General features: G+C 45.1%; 1 protein-coding gene across 1 annotated transcript in view; it reads left to right on the forward strand.

The window, feature by feature from the left end:
- The first annotated feature begins 687 nt into the window (after positions 1 to 687).
- DPP4 (dipeptidyl peptidase 4) overlaps positions 688 to 15,094 on the forward strand; it is a 71,399-nt gene continuing 56,992 nt past the window's right edge. The window contains exons 1-2 of the mRNA XM_036883979.2: positions 688 to 1,125; positions 1,595 to 1,682. Coding sequence (XP_036739874.1) covers positions 1,120 to 1,125; positions 1,595 to 1,682 — 94 coding nt within the window. The 5' untranslated portion in view covers positions 688 to 1,119. The remainder of the gene's footprint in view (positions 1,126 to 1,594; positions 1,683 to 15,094) is intronic.

The raw sequence follows: 15,094 nt of genomic DNA on the forward strand, positions 1-15,094 counted from the left end.
TTATACTGAAAATGCCAAGTGCACAGACCTCCTGAGAGTCTTGTCCCACTGCTCTCTCTCCAGCGTCTAGGAGAGCACGGCACTTGGAAGACACGCAAACATTAGGGAATGGTTGGAATAAATGGGAGGATGTGGGCATGCATGGATGAAGAAGCCCAGGGGCCTCGTGGAAACTTAGGGAAGGAGAAGACATTGGCCCTTATCCTTCTGCAAATCCTCTTTTCAAGACTGAAAGATGAGTGACCCTGTGGAATAGTGGTTAAGAACATGGACTCTGAATTCAGGCTCCACTGTTTCCTAGCTGGAATTTGGCCAAGTGATTTAAGTTCTCTGTGCCTAAGCTTCCTTCCTGTTAAACAAACAGCAAATGCTGAGGGCAGCTGCTAGAAAAAAAAAAGTTCAATATAAGTGTTAATGTTACTATTTTTGGCAATTTAATGTAAGGTAAGTCTGCAAAACAAGCTGGAAATTCCCTGCGGAGGGTGAATCCAGATACTTCGCCTCTAAGTGCCATCCACAAGAGAACAATCACCATTTCTTCTTCTTTGCCTTCAGAAGCTTTAAAACACCCCACTATTCCCCAGCATATCTTTCACTGGCAAAAGACAGAGGATCTGGCTTTTAGTTCCAGCGGCCAGCAGTGACCTGTGTGCGTTTGCGGAGCCCCATGCCCCCTCTGGGCTCGGGTCTCTTGCCTGTCCACGAGGGGCTGCAGGAGCTGAGCGTCTTAGCCTTTCAGCCCAGGCGGACCCTGTCGGCTGGTCGGCAGCCTCGGGTCCCGGCGTCGGGTGCCCGGGGCCAGCTCAGCGCGGTCCGGGCTCTCACCGCCCCTCCGGGGCATCCCCGGGGCCCACGCGCCCCGCACAGCCCGCGGGGAGGCGCCTCTGGGGCGCCGCCCGGTCGGGATGCCAGTGCCCGGCGCCCGGCCGCCTTCTCCCGCAGCCTGCGCGCGTCCCTTGGCACCGAGCGGGCCGGGCGCTCACTAATGTTTAACTCGGACCGAAACTTGGGAGCGCCCAGTGCCTGCGCGGCCCGCGGCAGCCGAGCAGGACCCGCGGCTCGCCGGCCTCCTGCCTGCGCCCCTGCTGCCCAGGCTCAGTTCCGCGGAGACGGCCGACCATGAAGGTGAGTGCTCCGCGCGCCTCCCACCTCGCCAACTCCCGGGTGCCTCTGCGCCACATTCTCCCCAAACTGACCCAAAGGCTCGCGGAACGGGACCAGAGGCTCCTACCAGGCGGGAGCTCCAGGGCCACCCTCTGGCAGGTGGGGGGACGTCCCAGAGCTGTCGCCTCGCTCCCAGACCCGCGGGGTTTCTGCTAGCAGCCAGGTGCTGATCCTGGGAGGCCCCGAGAGTCACCCACAGACGCACACCTGGACCCTCCTATGGCTTCTGCCGGGCAGGCACAGAGAAGCAAAAACTAATGTGATCAGAGGCCGCAAGTTCAAAGGCAGCCGCACTTGCAACCTTTGACTAGCGCACACCAAACGCTCCCAGCCCAGCGCGCGCCCCCGGGGCAGCCCTGGCAGGGCTCTCCCACCCAGACGGGGGCCAAACGGCCCGTCCTAACTGGACGCTCATCTGACCCGCTTGCAGACTCTGTGGAAGGTGCTCGTGGGACTGCTGGGGGCTGCTGCGCTCGTCACCATCATCACCGTGCCCGTGGTTCTGTTGACCAGAGGCAGTAAGTCTGAAACACCTGAAGAAAGATAAGACAGTTGGAGGCCAGGTTCTGTCCTGCCACCCTGGGAACAGGGATTTTGCTGGGGGCTGAACCGGTGCGCCAGGCTGTCTTCGCGTTTCCCCGGAGTTAGCGCTGCTTCTGGTGCGGGGCCGCCTAGAGTCACTCTGTGGGGTCTCCAGGGTTCAGGCTGCCGGCACTGACGCTGCCATGCTTTGTCAGGTAGAGCACGTACATACTAATCAAATCAGGGGAAACTCTTAGAATTTTCTTCTATCAAATTTAAATTTAATACATTTTTAATTTAAATTAAGTAATAACAGTAATAATAAACTTTCTTTTTCCTGTGATCTTCACAGATCTTCACAGTTCTTAAGGACCCCAAACAGTAGTAAGGACGTCTTACATGTTGGGCCAAACAATTTTTTAAAGCTCTAAAATACACTTTTGAGAAAAGACAGCTCACAGGGAACTGAGGGAATTCAACTGATGATGGGAATTCACCAGCTGGGGAGTTGGGGTGCAGGGAAACAACCATTGGACCACTTGAAAAAGTACTGCAGAGCTAAATCATAAAGCTGGTGCACCTGGTGATATTCAGAAGGAGGAGCAATCACTCATGTGTTGGTGGAGTCTTTCATTTAAAGGCCCCTTCATTTCTTTTGGCTTGCCTGACTTCCTCTTTAGCCCTGGCTCTTAAGACATTCCTTTAACAGAATACACAAAATTGCTTGCAAGTGACAATAACTAGTTTGACTTTCCTCTGGCCTGACTTTCCTTTTAAATGTATACTTTCAATTTCAGTGTCACATGCAAGTCAGTCAACTGACATATTCTCTCTGGATGGTCTACAACCATAAATAGGTAGACGATGCTGACATGTTAAAGGGTATTAACCAGATTTCAAGGCGACAGATCAGAATTAGTTTGTAGAGCTGAAAAATCATGTTTGCCCTCACTTTTCAGGGCCAAGGCAAAGGGGTCAAAGGCTAAATAACTGAGTGGGTTGGCCTCTTGATAATGATTTTAGTTACTTAGGCAAGCAATGGTTACCAACGTTTTAGACTATTAATTAGCAGGCATCAGGTCACAGTATATTGACCCTTTGTTGTGAGGTGTTAAAATAGAATTTTTCATAAAGATATACTTTGTATCTTTAAACAAATCTTCTCTCACAGGGCTTACATGATGTTACAGGCATTGTGCACATTGCTATAAATAGGAAGACTAATCTTACAATTATAATGTCTTTGACCTCAAGAAGCTTATAGTGTACTGAGAAACACACAACTAAACAAATCAAAGTAACCTGGATAGCCGTTTGTCTCCACATCAAGGAGGCACCATAGAATCACTTCAAGAATGCATAAAACTGTCATTTTCAGGACTTGCATTAAGGAAAGTTGAAAGGAACACTGAGCTTTGGCAAGCCCCTCAAGATAGGCAGTGAATCGGCCTAAGGACCCCCTGCCTTCCCTAGGGTTTCCTCAAGTTGACTGCAAGGATTTTGTTTTCCTGGGTGGGGTGCACAGACTGGGGAGGGGCTGTTTTGCCATTTCCCTTGAACCACACCTAGTCTTTTCTGCAGATGAAATTTGAACAAATATGTGAAGAATGTTTCTCTTGATGGGGAGTTAAGATTCATGTGTTTCCATCTGCCTGGTAGGATGCAATAAGATAATTTGGAGAGGTTTAGACAAACTTTCCAGGGTTGGAAGGATCACTTCTGGGGAAGTCAGGAAGACTTCTTACAGGAGGTTTCTTTGGTGGGGAGGCATGAATAGTTAATATCAGTTTCAGAAGACATGAGTGGCTGTGAGTCAACACAGAGACACAAGAGCACATCCTCTAAGCTGGTATCATAGAAGGAGAGGAGGTGAGCAGTGGGAAAAGGAGTCTGACTATAACTTGTAGGTGAGGGAGATCTACTTTAGAACTCTGAGCATGTCTGCATTGTTGGGCATGACAGTGGGAAGGTAGATGGAAATGGGGCAAGGCTAGAGGAGAAGCAAGGGAAGTATCCCTAGAGCCTGACAGTGCAGAGCAGAATTTGGGGGCTATCGAGCTCCCCAGAAATGTAAATGATTAGACTTTGATCATTGAAAACAGAACAGGGGGTGGTTGGCGAAGGGTGTCCCTTGGCCAGCTGGGTAGATATGTGGTTTCATTGTGAGCTTTATTTACATGTACACACTCAACTTATTTCTCTTCTCATATTTATTAATTGGCATGGTGTATATTTGAGGAGAAAAGGGAAAGCACCTTGTTTCAACTCCTGCCTTATCAGGAAGGACAGAGATAAAAGCTCAGGATCTCAGCATTTTCACTAGGTCAGCAATACCTTTCCTGGGCTGTCCCACAGTAAGGGACAGTATTCTTACAAAGAATCCAGTCATCATCTAAGAAATGTCCTCAATGTTGTCAACAACCTAGGTTTAAAGTCAAACACATACTGGGAAGGAAGAAATGAAGAGAGGGGGAAGGGAGGAAATATGAATGGAAAGGAAAGGGGGAAAAAAAACAAGAGGAGGAAGAAAGGAGGAAGAGGGGAAGGAAGACTTTGATAGGAAAACAAAACAAAACAAAGCCCTTGACTAAGTGGAAAGCAAAGAAATAAACAGCCAAAAAGAGAGGAGGGAGAAATGAGCGAAACCAAGTCCATCCCCTGAGAGGTTGGTTTAAGAGGCCAAGTGTTTCCTATGAAACACTGATTTCAGCAGAACTAGACACACCCAGAGGGGGAGAGAGGGAGAGAAAAGGAGAGAAGGAAGAAGAGTGGGAGAGGCTCGTACTTAATATTATTGGTGCTTTTTTTAAAGAATAAAAACCCCTTGAAGTCAGGAATTATGCATTTCACCAAGCAAAATGAAAAGATCACCTCATTCTGTATATATAATAAAAGATGGTGTTGTTTTAAATCTCTCAAATATAGAAGGATATTTCATATTAAACATTCAGTTTCCCAGAGAATCAGCAGTAAATATATATAAAAATACTATCCTCCCAGTGGAATTTTAGAAACCCTCAGGGCTTAGTGGTAGTGAAACCCTCACTCTAGGTGTGATCCTTTTATTTCCTCCTTTACATTATATTGGAGGTTGTGCTTTTTAAATATTTGTCTGATCGTTTTATTACTGAGCCTTGTTATTTGTCCAATAGTTTTATTATTGAGTTTTATTATGGGATAGAAACATATCTGTTCTTTTCACCGCTTTAGTAGTAAATTTCCTCAGTATCTTCTTTCAGTGCATAGGAAATTTGACTGCACCCATCCATGCATAACAGAAGAAAACCCAAATGTGAAGGAGACAGAAATAATCAGAGAAAGAAAAGACCACACCTATGAAGTTTGCCTGAGGGAGTCTAGGATCCATTTCAGGTTTAAAAGCACAGAAGTGAGCCTGAATGGAGGCTTTGTATATTTCAGAGGACAGTATCTAAACCACTGAAGCTCGAGTAGCCTCTGGCTGGCTCAGTTAACTTGTCAGCCTTGGTCCAGTGCTGGAGGCCAGTGTGTTGGTTGTTTCAGGCCAGCTATTTTGGCTTTGGTTCCCAAGCCAGACCATGTATTTTAAGTTTCTCTTGCTTAGACATCTTGCCCCTCATCCTAAAGAAAGAAAAAGGGAAGACTGCTCACCCCACCGATGGTTAGAGAAAGATGTTGGAAAGGGCCTGGTGGGAGCTGGATCAGCGTACTTGGAATTTCATGACTTGAGGGGAAGTTGAGGCCTATGGGAAACATGACTGTAAATTCGTGCAGCAACACCTTGCTATGGAAGAGAGGGTATGCCAGGGTGTAACAAGAGCCAGCATGTATCGCTCTAGGCCAGGTGCTGGGCTGGGGGCTTTCAATGTACTGCTCAATTGATCCTTAACAACTCTTTAAGAGAGGTACTAGTATCACTCCATTTTTACAGAAGATTTACAGAAACTCTGAGAGAGCGTTTTAGTTATTTATTACTGCATAATGAATTACTTCAAAACTGAAAACAATAAATATTTGTTACCCCAAGTTTGTGTGGATAAGGAATTTGACAGTGGCTTAAGTGGGTGGTTCTGGCACAAGGCCTATCACGTGGGTGCGGTTGAGATGTCATCCAAAAGCTTGACTGGGGCTGATGGGTCCACTTCCAAGCTGTTTCATGTGGCTGTGAGCCAGAGGCTTCAGTTCCCCACCAGCCGGGCCTTTCCATAAGGTGCCGGTGCAGCTTAGAGGGAAGGATCCATGATCCTTAGTGTGCACAGTCAACCTTAGAATGAATGATCCAAGAGAGCAATCAAGTGGCAAGCCGCGGAGCCTTTAGGACCTAGCCTCCGAAGGCCTGTGCCATCACTTCTGCTATGTTTCTATTGGCCACAAACCAAGCCTGTCACAGTGTGAGAGGGCATCACATAAGGGCATAGATACTAGGGGTGTAGCTCCTTGGGACCATCTTGGAGGCCAACTGCCAAAGAAGTTAAGGAACTCGCTTGCAGTTCCTCAGAAATGGGATTCACACTCAGGCCATGTGATACCCCAGAACTGGTGCTTCTAAATTCCACATCACTTTGTTGACTTGTGATCAGATATAAAAGTAATGTGGCCATGTTCGCATAAATATTACAGCTTCCCATTTTTACACCTATATAATCATTTCATATCTGATGATCCTTGGTAATGATTTCCAGCCCAATACCGACATCTCATGCTTTTGACTGATCTTATTAAGTATTTCAGTACTAGTAGTAGGTCCAGATACACTACTTGCACTGAATTGCATTTGCTCTTTTTCTAATGCATGTTGTATGTTCCATTTGATCTTCACAGACCAATCCATGTCAGAGTAGGTATTAATATCTTCACCTGTTATATGGAAGAAACTGAGGCAGAGAAGTTTAGGGCTTAATGACTAAGGAGTAGAATTTTGGAATCCAGATCTTTCTTCTAACCTGCCCTGAGTCCGCTGGTTCCCATAGTAACTGTTTTAAAGAAATGCTTCAGTGGGAATTTTTTAAGCAAATGATTCATCATTGTTTTATGACTTGATGCTAACCCTTTCATTGTTGTAAATCAATTACATTTTTACCTTTAGTCTTCACAGATCCACTGTGACCTCCAAAAGAGGGTGTGTCTCTTAATCTGAGAATAAACTGAAATCCCAACATTAGAACTTCTGAGTTAGCTGTTTTATTTTTGCCAAGTACTGTGTTTGCAGTTTTATATTGTACTTCAAGAGTATAACTTCCTAGGAAGTTTTTTTAAATTAATGATAAGCCATTTGCTTTAGTTAACTGCACATTAATGTGCACATGTCTTCATTATTTGGTTCACTGGGGAAGGAAATAGATCCATGAGCTTCAGTCACATATTCTAGCCTCTAAGGCCCAAGAAGCAGAGGTGATGGAAGGCAGAGCTAAAGTCAGCAGGGACTTTGTTCCTGGCATCCTGAGGGCCACAGTGCCTTAGGCTGTGAAAAGGAGGAAGAGGGAGCTGGAGGAGTGAGTATCAAGTGGGTGCTACCCCCACTGCTCGACACTGGATCCCCCCAAACTGGTTGGGTGGCCCCTGTAGCCTTAACATCATCCCTGTAGGGCTGAGACATCCTCTTTTTGATTTCCTTCAAGCCTGACCTGCTCAAGCTCAGGTCCACGAGTTTTATGCATGGCACCTATTTCCCTGTTATTTTTCTGTATTCTTGTATTCCAGGCAGGAAACTCTTTCAGTATGAAATTTAAACCGTCTTCAGGACCAAGGTCCTACAGTGGCCAGGCACATGTTTGTTCACTCACCAACATGCACTAAATGCTTACTGCATGCCCGGTGTTCTTGAAGGTACAGGGGCCCCGACTCCAAACCTTAGAGACCTTTACAGTCCATGGGGCAGGCGGGCAGGAGCAGGCACAGGGGTAGTTTCGGACAGTGACAGGTGCTAGGACAAAAATAACAGTGTGAGAGAGAAGATGGAGGGACACAGAAAGGAGTTTCTCTTCATTCCAGGCATGAATGTGGCATGATCTTGTGTCTATTTCTAAAATATGACTTCTGTGTAGGTAATGATGGGGAGTGGAGGGGCATTCGTCCAGGTGAGAGAGGATGGCAGACTGGACAGGGCGGTAGCTTTGGAGATGTAAAAATGAACGGGGACATGAATAGGGAGGGAAGAAGAGGAGATAAGGATGGTTCTGAACCGCTGGCTGCAGAGCTGAATGGAGGGTTTGCTCCTGCCCTCATAGCTGTATCCTTCCCTTAAGAGCTAATCTGCAGCAGTTTGAGAGCGAAGCCCCTCCTCTTCCTGGACCTGCTTTAGGAATCAGGTCATGGGCTCCGGGGGCCTGCCGCATCGTGCACCCAGCATGCCCTTGTGCACAGAAGGTAGCTCTCCAATTCAGCATGTATTTATTGAGCAGTTTTTTCTAGGCCCTTTATTGGTCACTAAGGATTTTGAAATGATAGATATGGCCCTTGCCCTCAAATAATTCACAATATTAAAGGAAACATAAACAAGCCCCAAAAGTGTCCTTCTAGTAAATGATCAAAGTGAAGCACTAAAGAGCAAATGATAAATGCTGCCCAGGGAAGTTTGTACAGAAATCAACCAAGCATAAAGGGTTAATAATTAATGGACCTGAACACAGTCCTTTCAATCCAGCCAGGTCTGATTTCCAAAGAATCTGATCATCTAAGCCTCTTTTTCCTCTCTTCTTACTTTCTTTCCCAACCCCCTGAGTTTAATGCAGATCAGGGTGTTTTGAAGTTCCCTTTTTGATCCTGAAGGCATTGTGAGCCCAACCTTTGCTTTCTTTCATCATCCAACATGATTAAGAATAGGAAGCAATTGAATTCTCAATATTGAAGTTACAAATCTGACATAATAGAATGGGTCAAAAACATCTGAGGGGAATTTCCTTATAAAAAAGCACACATAAACTATCATATTTTTTCCAATTCGTAATGGGAAAATATGTCCAAAACAGTCAACATAAAATAAAACGGGCAAAGTTTAAAATATACCTGTTAACCATTAGACCTGAAAAATTGGCCCAGGAAAGTAGGATTTGAAATAATCAATGGAATTAATCAGAGGAATCATCATAGAGCTCATGAGAAATATACTCTTGATGAATTTCCTTAAATGTTGCTTTAAATCTGATCAAAATACTTAGAGTCATAACTAGGGAGTCAAGTCATGCGGTACTGAATCGTGTGCTCCTCCTATTCCTGCAGTACAGTGCTGGCAGCTGTTTGATAAAGATAAAATGAATTCATCCTTTCAGCTTACTTACAGTCCGGTTATGGCAAGACTATTCAGATTTAACATTTAAATAATGATATGTAATTACTTGATTAATCGGAGAGGGAGGGAGAAACCAGCGTGGGGTAAACAAGAAGGGATAGATCCATAGGCATGAAGAGGGGCCATAAAGAAATGAAGGTGTGGATTGTGTTCAGAAACACTTACTAATGTAGAGAGGAAGAGAACTAAGGAGACGACAGCAGGACAAGGTAAATGCTTCTTAAGGTGAGTGCGCCATGCACACGTCTAAGGGCAGTCAGTGCAGAACTAAGCAATGAGGAAACTGAAGATGCTGAGGGGGAAGAGATGGAAACAAGCCCCTCCTGATGAGGAAGGGGAGGATCCAAGGCCTCCCAGAGCCGAGGGAAGGGGTGAGAGCACAGAAGAGGAGAGCGAGGTCGGGTACATGCCCCGTAGGGTGGCTTTTGCTGTAAAGGAGGAATCACTGTATCTTTCCATTGATTCGCTTCCCTCATTTGAAAATGTTTACTGCAGGGCCTGAGTTCTATAAGATTACACTATGTGTAAAATATAGGAAACATGAGAAAAGACAAGGAAGAACAGAATCATGTTTTGAAGCTCCCGTGACTACTTTGTAAGAGTTTAGGGAAAAGCTGATGAGTGACTGGATGTATCACGGAAGAGAGAACAAAGGTGGCACTGGTTCCCTTCCAGGAAGCCATAGAGTTGCCATCTTTCATACTAGTCCACAGAGAAAATTCTAGGGTTTTCAGAAGGAATTGGTACCCCTCTGACTTTAAAGCACTAAAACACATTATCTGCGAATGCAACCTACCACCTGCCTGTTTGGATGAGCTGCAAACGTTGAATTCCAACACTTCCATGATAATTCATCTATACCAATTCACAGCACTGCTCACGTAGCATCTACCATGCATGCAATCATTTTCCCAAATACTGATGTTATTTAGAAGGATGGTTATAATCACAGGCTCTGCAGCCATATTGCCTAGTTCAAATATGGCTTTGGTGCTTATTAGTCATGGTTATTAGTCATGGGACCTGAGTCCAGTCCCTGTCTATGCCTATCTGCACCTCAGTTTCCTTACCTGTAAAATGGGAATGAGAATAAGTTAAGTATACAATGCCTAGAACAGCCCGGCACACTGGAAGAACTCTATAAGTATTTATAATTATTATCCTTTATGTCATCTTAATTTTTTTGTTCTTTTAACAGTCTGAGAGGAAGATACTTTAATAACTCACACTCTTGAAAGTTGTGCCTAGAGAATGCTGGAAAGGGCAATTTTTATGGCAGTTTTATTTACGGGGATCCTTGCTCCTTGTATCCTGTAAGACAAACAGCTGTCACAGAGTAGCCTTGTTGATTATGTATATAATCCTTTCTGGAAAGTTCTTCAGTTTTCAAGCTTTAGGCTTCCCCAGGGCTGATGTTCTCTACTCAGTTTTCCTACACCATTGAACACTAATTATTCTTTGACTGCAATTGATCACCTTCCAGGGATGTCTCCCTACAACTATTTCTGAGTATTTTTCAGGAGAAACCAGCCCTTGGCTAAAATAGTTGCATGTCTCCCTGGCCTGTGGGTCCTTTATCCACACAGTTAACATGTTTCCACCTTCCCACTGTTCCTCATCAACTTGGAGGAATGTCAGTCAAAATAGCAGGGCATCACAGCCTTGTAAATATTCATTCTGACCATTATTATGCCAGTCTTACTCAAAAGAGTCTCAACAAAGGAAGAGGGACTGACTGTCTTCAGAGACACACAAACAAACCAACTTCCCCTTCAGAGGGAAGGATGGAGCCCTCATGCCCTGTTTAGCGCTGGCTTCCTGTGCGCTGAACTCCCGGCTCTTTCCTGGGGTGGAGGCAGAGTGAATCAGGCAGTGAACCGGGTTTACTTCAGGCCATCCTCTGGGCCTTGCTTTCCTACACCAGTAGCTGTACATACCTTCATCTTGGCCTGAATTTTGAGACATGAATGCTTTGACTGCTTTCACTTTACTGCTGTATATAGTGGAGTCTTAGGAAGATATACTTAATGTTTTGAGGCAATTAGAATGTTCATCTCAACATCTGTCTTCCTAAACCGATCCTGGGAGCAGTTCTGTTTCATTTTGTTCTTTGGTGGGGTTTGGTTTTTGTTGTTTGTGTTGCTCACAATCCTGAGGAATGTCTATATTGGGTTGTCAAACTACAGCCAGGCCCGGCCACCTGTTCTTGCAAACAGAGTTGTATTAGAACACAGCCACATCCTTTCATTTACATGTTCTCTGTGGCTGCTTTCAGGCTACAACGGTAGACTTGAGAAGTTGCAACAGAGAATTACGCCCCATCAAGCCTAAAACATTCACCATCTGGCCCTTTAAGGAAAACTTTACCAACCCCGGGGCTAGATACGATATCCTTACACCCTAAAGAGACCTTTCTATTTTATATATATACAGATGAAATGTGCAAATCCTTAAGTCAGTTAGGGGCCAGTGACGAGACAAATACAGAAATCATACTCAGCGTTGATTCAGCAGAGGATTGAATATGAAAATGGGTTCCACAGAAGAAAGAGCAAAGGAGGAATTCTGAGGTAACCCAGAGGCAGCAGCTGCAGGAACACACTACCTGTAGGGGTTGGGGACGAAGAGGAAGAAGAGGGACACAGAGCTGGGCACCAAGCTGTAAGGGCTGGGCGGCATCCAGCCGCCGTTGGTGTCCCTCTTCTCTCCTCCTGAATCCAGGCCTCCATCTGGACCCGTCTGGCCGAGCGCACCCCGTTCCTGCTACAGTGGTCACTGGGGTTCGCAGAGATCCTATTGGGGCTGTGTTTGGAGCTGTGTTCCTGAGTTTGCATTCCCGTGTTTGTATTGTATGGCTTTTATCTTTTCATTCAACAAACATTTAGGGCGTGTCTGTTATGCATTACGGGCTGTTCTAGACTGCAGTGATGTAATAGTAAACAAAATGAAACAAAATTAGGGTCTTCCTGAAGCTTTCTTTCAGTCGAGGGAGGCAGACAGTAAACAAGACAAACACGTAAAATACATGGTATGTTAGATGGTATCACTGTTAAAAGAAAAAAAAAAAAGGCCAGGAAGGGCAATAGAAAAATGCCATGGGGCAGGGGTTGCAGGGTGGGTGTGCGGGTGTTAGTCCGAGGAAGGAAGGTGACACTTAGGTAAAGGAGGCGAGGAAGCAAGCTTTGGGCATATCTTAGAGGAAGAACATTTCGGCAGAGCGCACAGCACATTCCAAGTCCCTGAGGCAGAAGTGGGCCAGTGTCCGGGGAACAGCCAGGAGGCCAGTGCAGACGGAGCAGAGTGATGAGAGGAGGAGGAGGAGGAGAGGTTGGAGTCTTGGCAGGCAATCCCTTCTAAATTCCCTTTTTCCCAAACTGCTGCTATTCTGGGAAATGTTTGATTGGCCTTTCAGAGGAGACTTTTGAAATTACAGTGAGTACATCCCTAAGAAAAGTTTGGTCATCTGACCCTCTGATGTTAGGGCAAATGCTTGGAGTACAGTCGTAGGCTCACAGGCTCCAGGTCAGTGCCCTGCATTTATCAGCTGCTGCTTAACGTACCTTCATGGACTGATCTGCGCCGGGGAGGCTGAGGCAGCCCTGCCCCTGAGGCGGAGGAGAGCGGCCGCAGCAGGTGTGGCGGCGGTCCTACTCCAAGGGCATCAAACAGCCCCTTGGATGTGGTGCAGTTTAAGGGCAGCTGATGGGGCTGCAGCCTGCCCAGCCCTTCAGGCCAGCCCTCTCCTGGCTGGGGCTTGGGATCCACGGGATTGCACCGCCCTGACCACGAACCTGGGGCCGGGGCACCTTCCTCCACGTATGCCTGGGTGGGATGAGAGGGCAATTTCTTTTATGTATACATATGCAAAATAAACATAATAAAAAGAATATTGGATGTTTCTCCAGTTGAAGGAAATCTGGCACTGCCTCTAATGTGTAACAGTCAGAGAAACATCACTCATCACAAATCCCTGAAGTCCACTAAGCCCAGTGACTTCCCTCCGTGCCGTAACCTGCCCACTCCCGCTCTGGAGGGCATTAGACCTGTGGAAGGGAGAAAGCAATGTCCATTACCACTTAGCAAGTTATTAGCTTGTACGTATCTGAGCTGTTTTCTCAATGTGATGTTCTTATGCTGGCTGCTGGGATCATTTGGGATGTGAACATAAAGAAAACTTAATTGGCTATTATTTAATTGCGGTGACATTCCTAATCTCAGCACCATTGCTAGATATTCCAGGGGAGAGACTCCTGTATTCATCTTTATATCCTGATTGCCTAGCACATCCTTGGATCAAACTATAAATGATATAACATATCTGGAGGGCTTCCTAAATTCTAAGTCCTGAACTAAGCTCTTTATATACATCACCTCATTTAATTGTGGCAAATCCTTATGGGCTAGGTAATGCTATTATGCACATTTTATAGATTAAAGTATTGAGGTTTTGAAATATTCAGTAATTTCCCAAGGCTCTAGTGCAGAATTAGGCCTGGGAACAAATCCAGGCTTTCTGATTTCAAAGCCACCAGGAACCCAATCCTTTGTGGCATTTGTTGAATCAATGGAGATGGGGGACCGCCTGCATGTGCTGCTGGGTAATACAGGTCATGAGGAGCCTTCCAATCAGTTTCTTCTGCCTTCTTGATTTTTCTTCCTATGTCCCTATGTCAAGATTGCTATTTTGCTATAGCAAATTCTAAAGTAACACTTATTATATTTCTTTAGCATCAGTATAAAATGTTAACTGATTACCATATGGAACACAAGAACTCTGTAACCAGATATCGTTTCCCCATGTTTAACAACTTTATGAGTTTATGAGCTGTAAAGAGCACATTTCTTTTTAGTTGCATTCCATTAGCCATTTATTTACCACACCAATTTATCTTTGTGAAGTAGAAATATTATATATATATTTCATGTTTATGCAGATAAAAAAGTTCGTTATTAATGAATATATGTAAATATTCAAAATGTCCTGTATCATAAAGGCACAGTCGGTCAAAGGAAGGATATTCAGTGGAAGTTCACTACTCTCTGACTTGGGTCTTATCACTTTAAACATTATTTTATTCAGAAATGGTTTTGTTCCTATAGCAAGGGCCCATTAAGATATCATACACTTTGATGAGAATTTATTATTGGGTTGAACCATTAAATACTGCTCTTCTACCATTTTTGACTAATCAAAATTGGCATTGCATATGGTTTGGCCGAATTGTGGTTCTCCCCAAAGAAAAGTATAAAGTTGTTAACCTTGTTTTAACAATTTTAAATTAAAGAAGACTTGTGTTTAAGAGTTTCAGTGTAAGCTGACGGGTAACATATGATTAACTGCTTCACTTGGCTAGCACCGTGCTTTGAACTGATAAGTCAAATGAACGACATGTCCCAGGCCCACCAGGAAAACCACACAAAGAGCCGAAGCCCTTCATCTGTTGCTGCAGCAGTGCCCTGTCAGGGAGCAAGTAGACAAGGAAGAAGAAACACGAGTGTGTCCTCTAAGTGTCTGACATGATAGGTTGTAACTTGGCAGCAAACTATGAACTTGCTAAAGGTCAAAACCTGGACTTGGCACGCATGTCTCACAGACTCTCTTATCTAGATGTTTCAAAAGCGTCTTCCAATGCGTGCTGCTTGTCAAATGGCAAGGCAAAAAACAAGGAACATTTGTTGCTCTACTTGCTCCAATTTAGCAGTGCTGCGCTGGGACTGGGTAGCCAAGATATGGAAACCAGTTTTCAGGGTCACTGTGGAGTGGCTGAATGAGCCTGACACAAGCCAAGGTGGCACTGGGCCTTCACAGCTGACCTGGGCTGTGGCAAAAGTGCGGCATCAGTGTCAGTATCTGGAACATCAGCAGATGGATGGAAAGCACACAGGGCCCACTGTGAGCAGAAGGGAAGCCGAATGTGGTAGAGATGAGGAGTTTAGAAAAGCTATAGCCTGCCGAGAACGCCGTGGGCAGGAGAGGTGAGTGCTCAGTAAGGAACGCATCATGAAGGTGAAGAGCAGTACCCGCGGCAGCAGGGAATTCTGCCTCAATTACTTTAATATTCTAGATTTAAGTGTGTTATCCTGATAAAACTGGGCAAATCCCCTTATATGAGATAGCATCTAAATGAAATAACACTGTCT

Source organism: Manis pentadactyla, chromosome 8, assembly GCF_030020395.1.
Source record: "Manis pentadactyla isolate mManPen7 chromosome 8, mManPen7.hap1, whole genome shotgun sequence".
NCBI lineage: Eukaryota > Metazoa > Chordata > Mammalia > Pholidota > Manidae > Manis > Manis pentadactyla.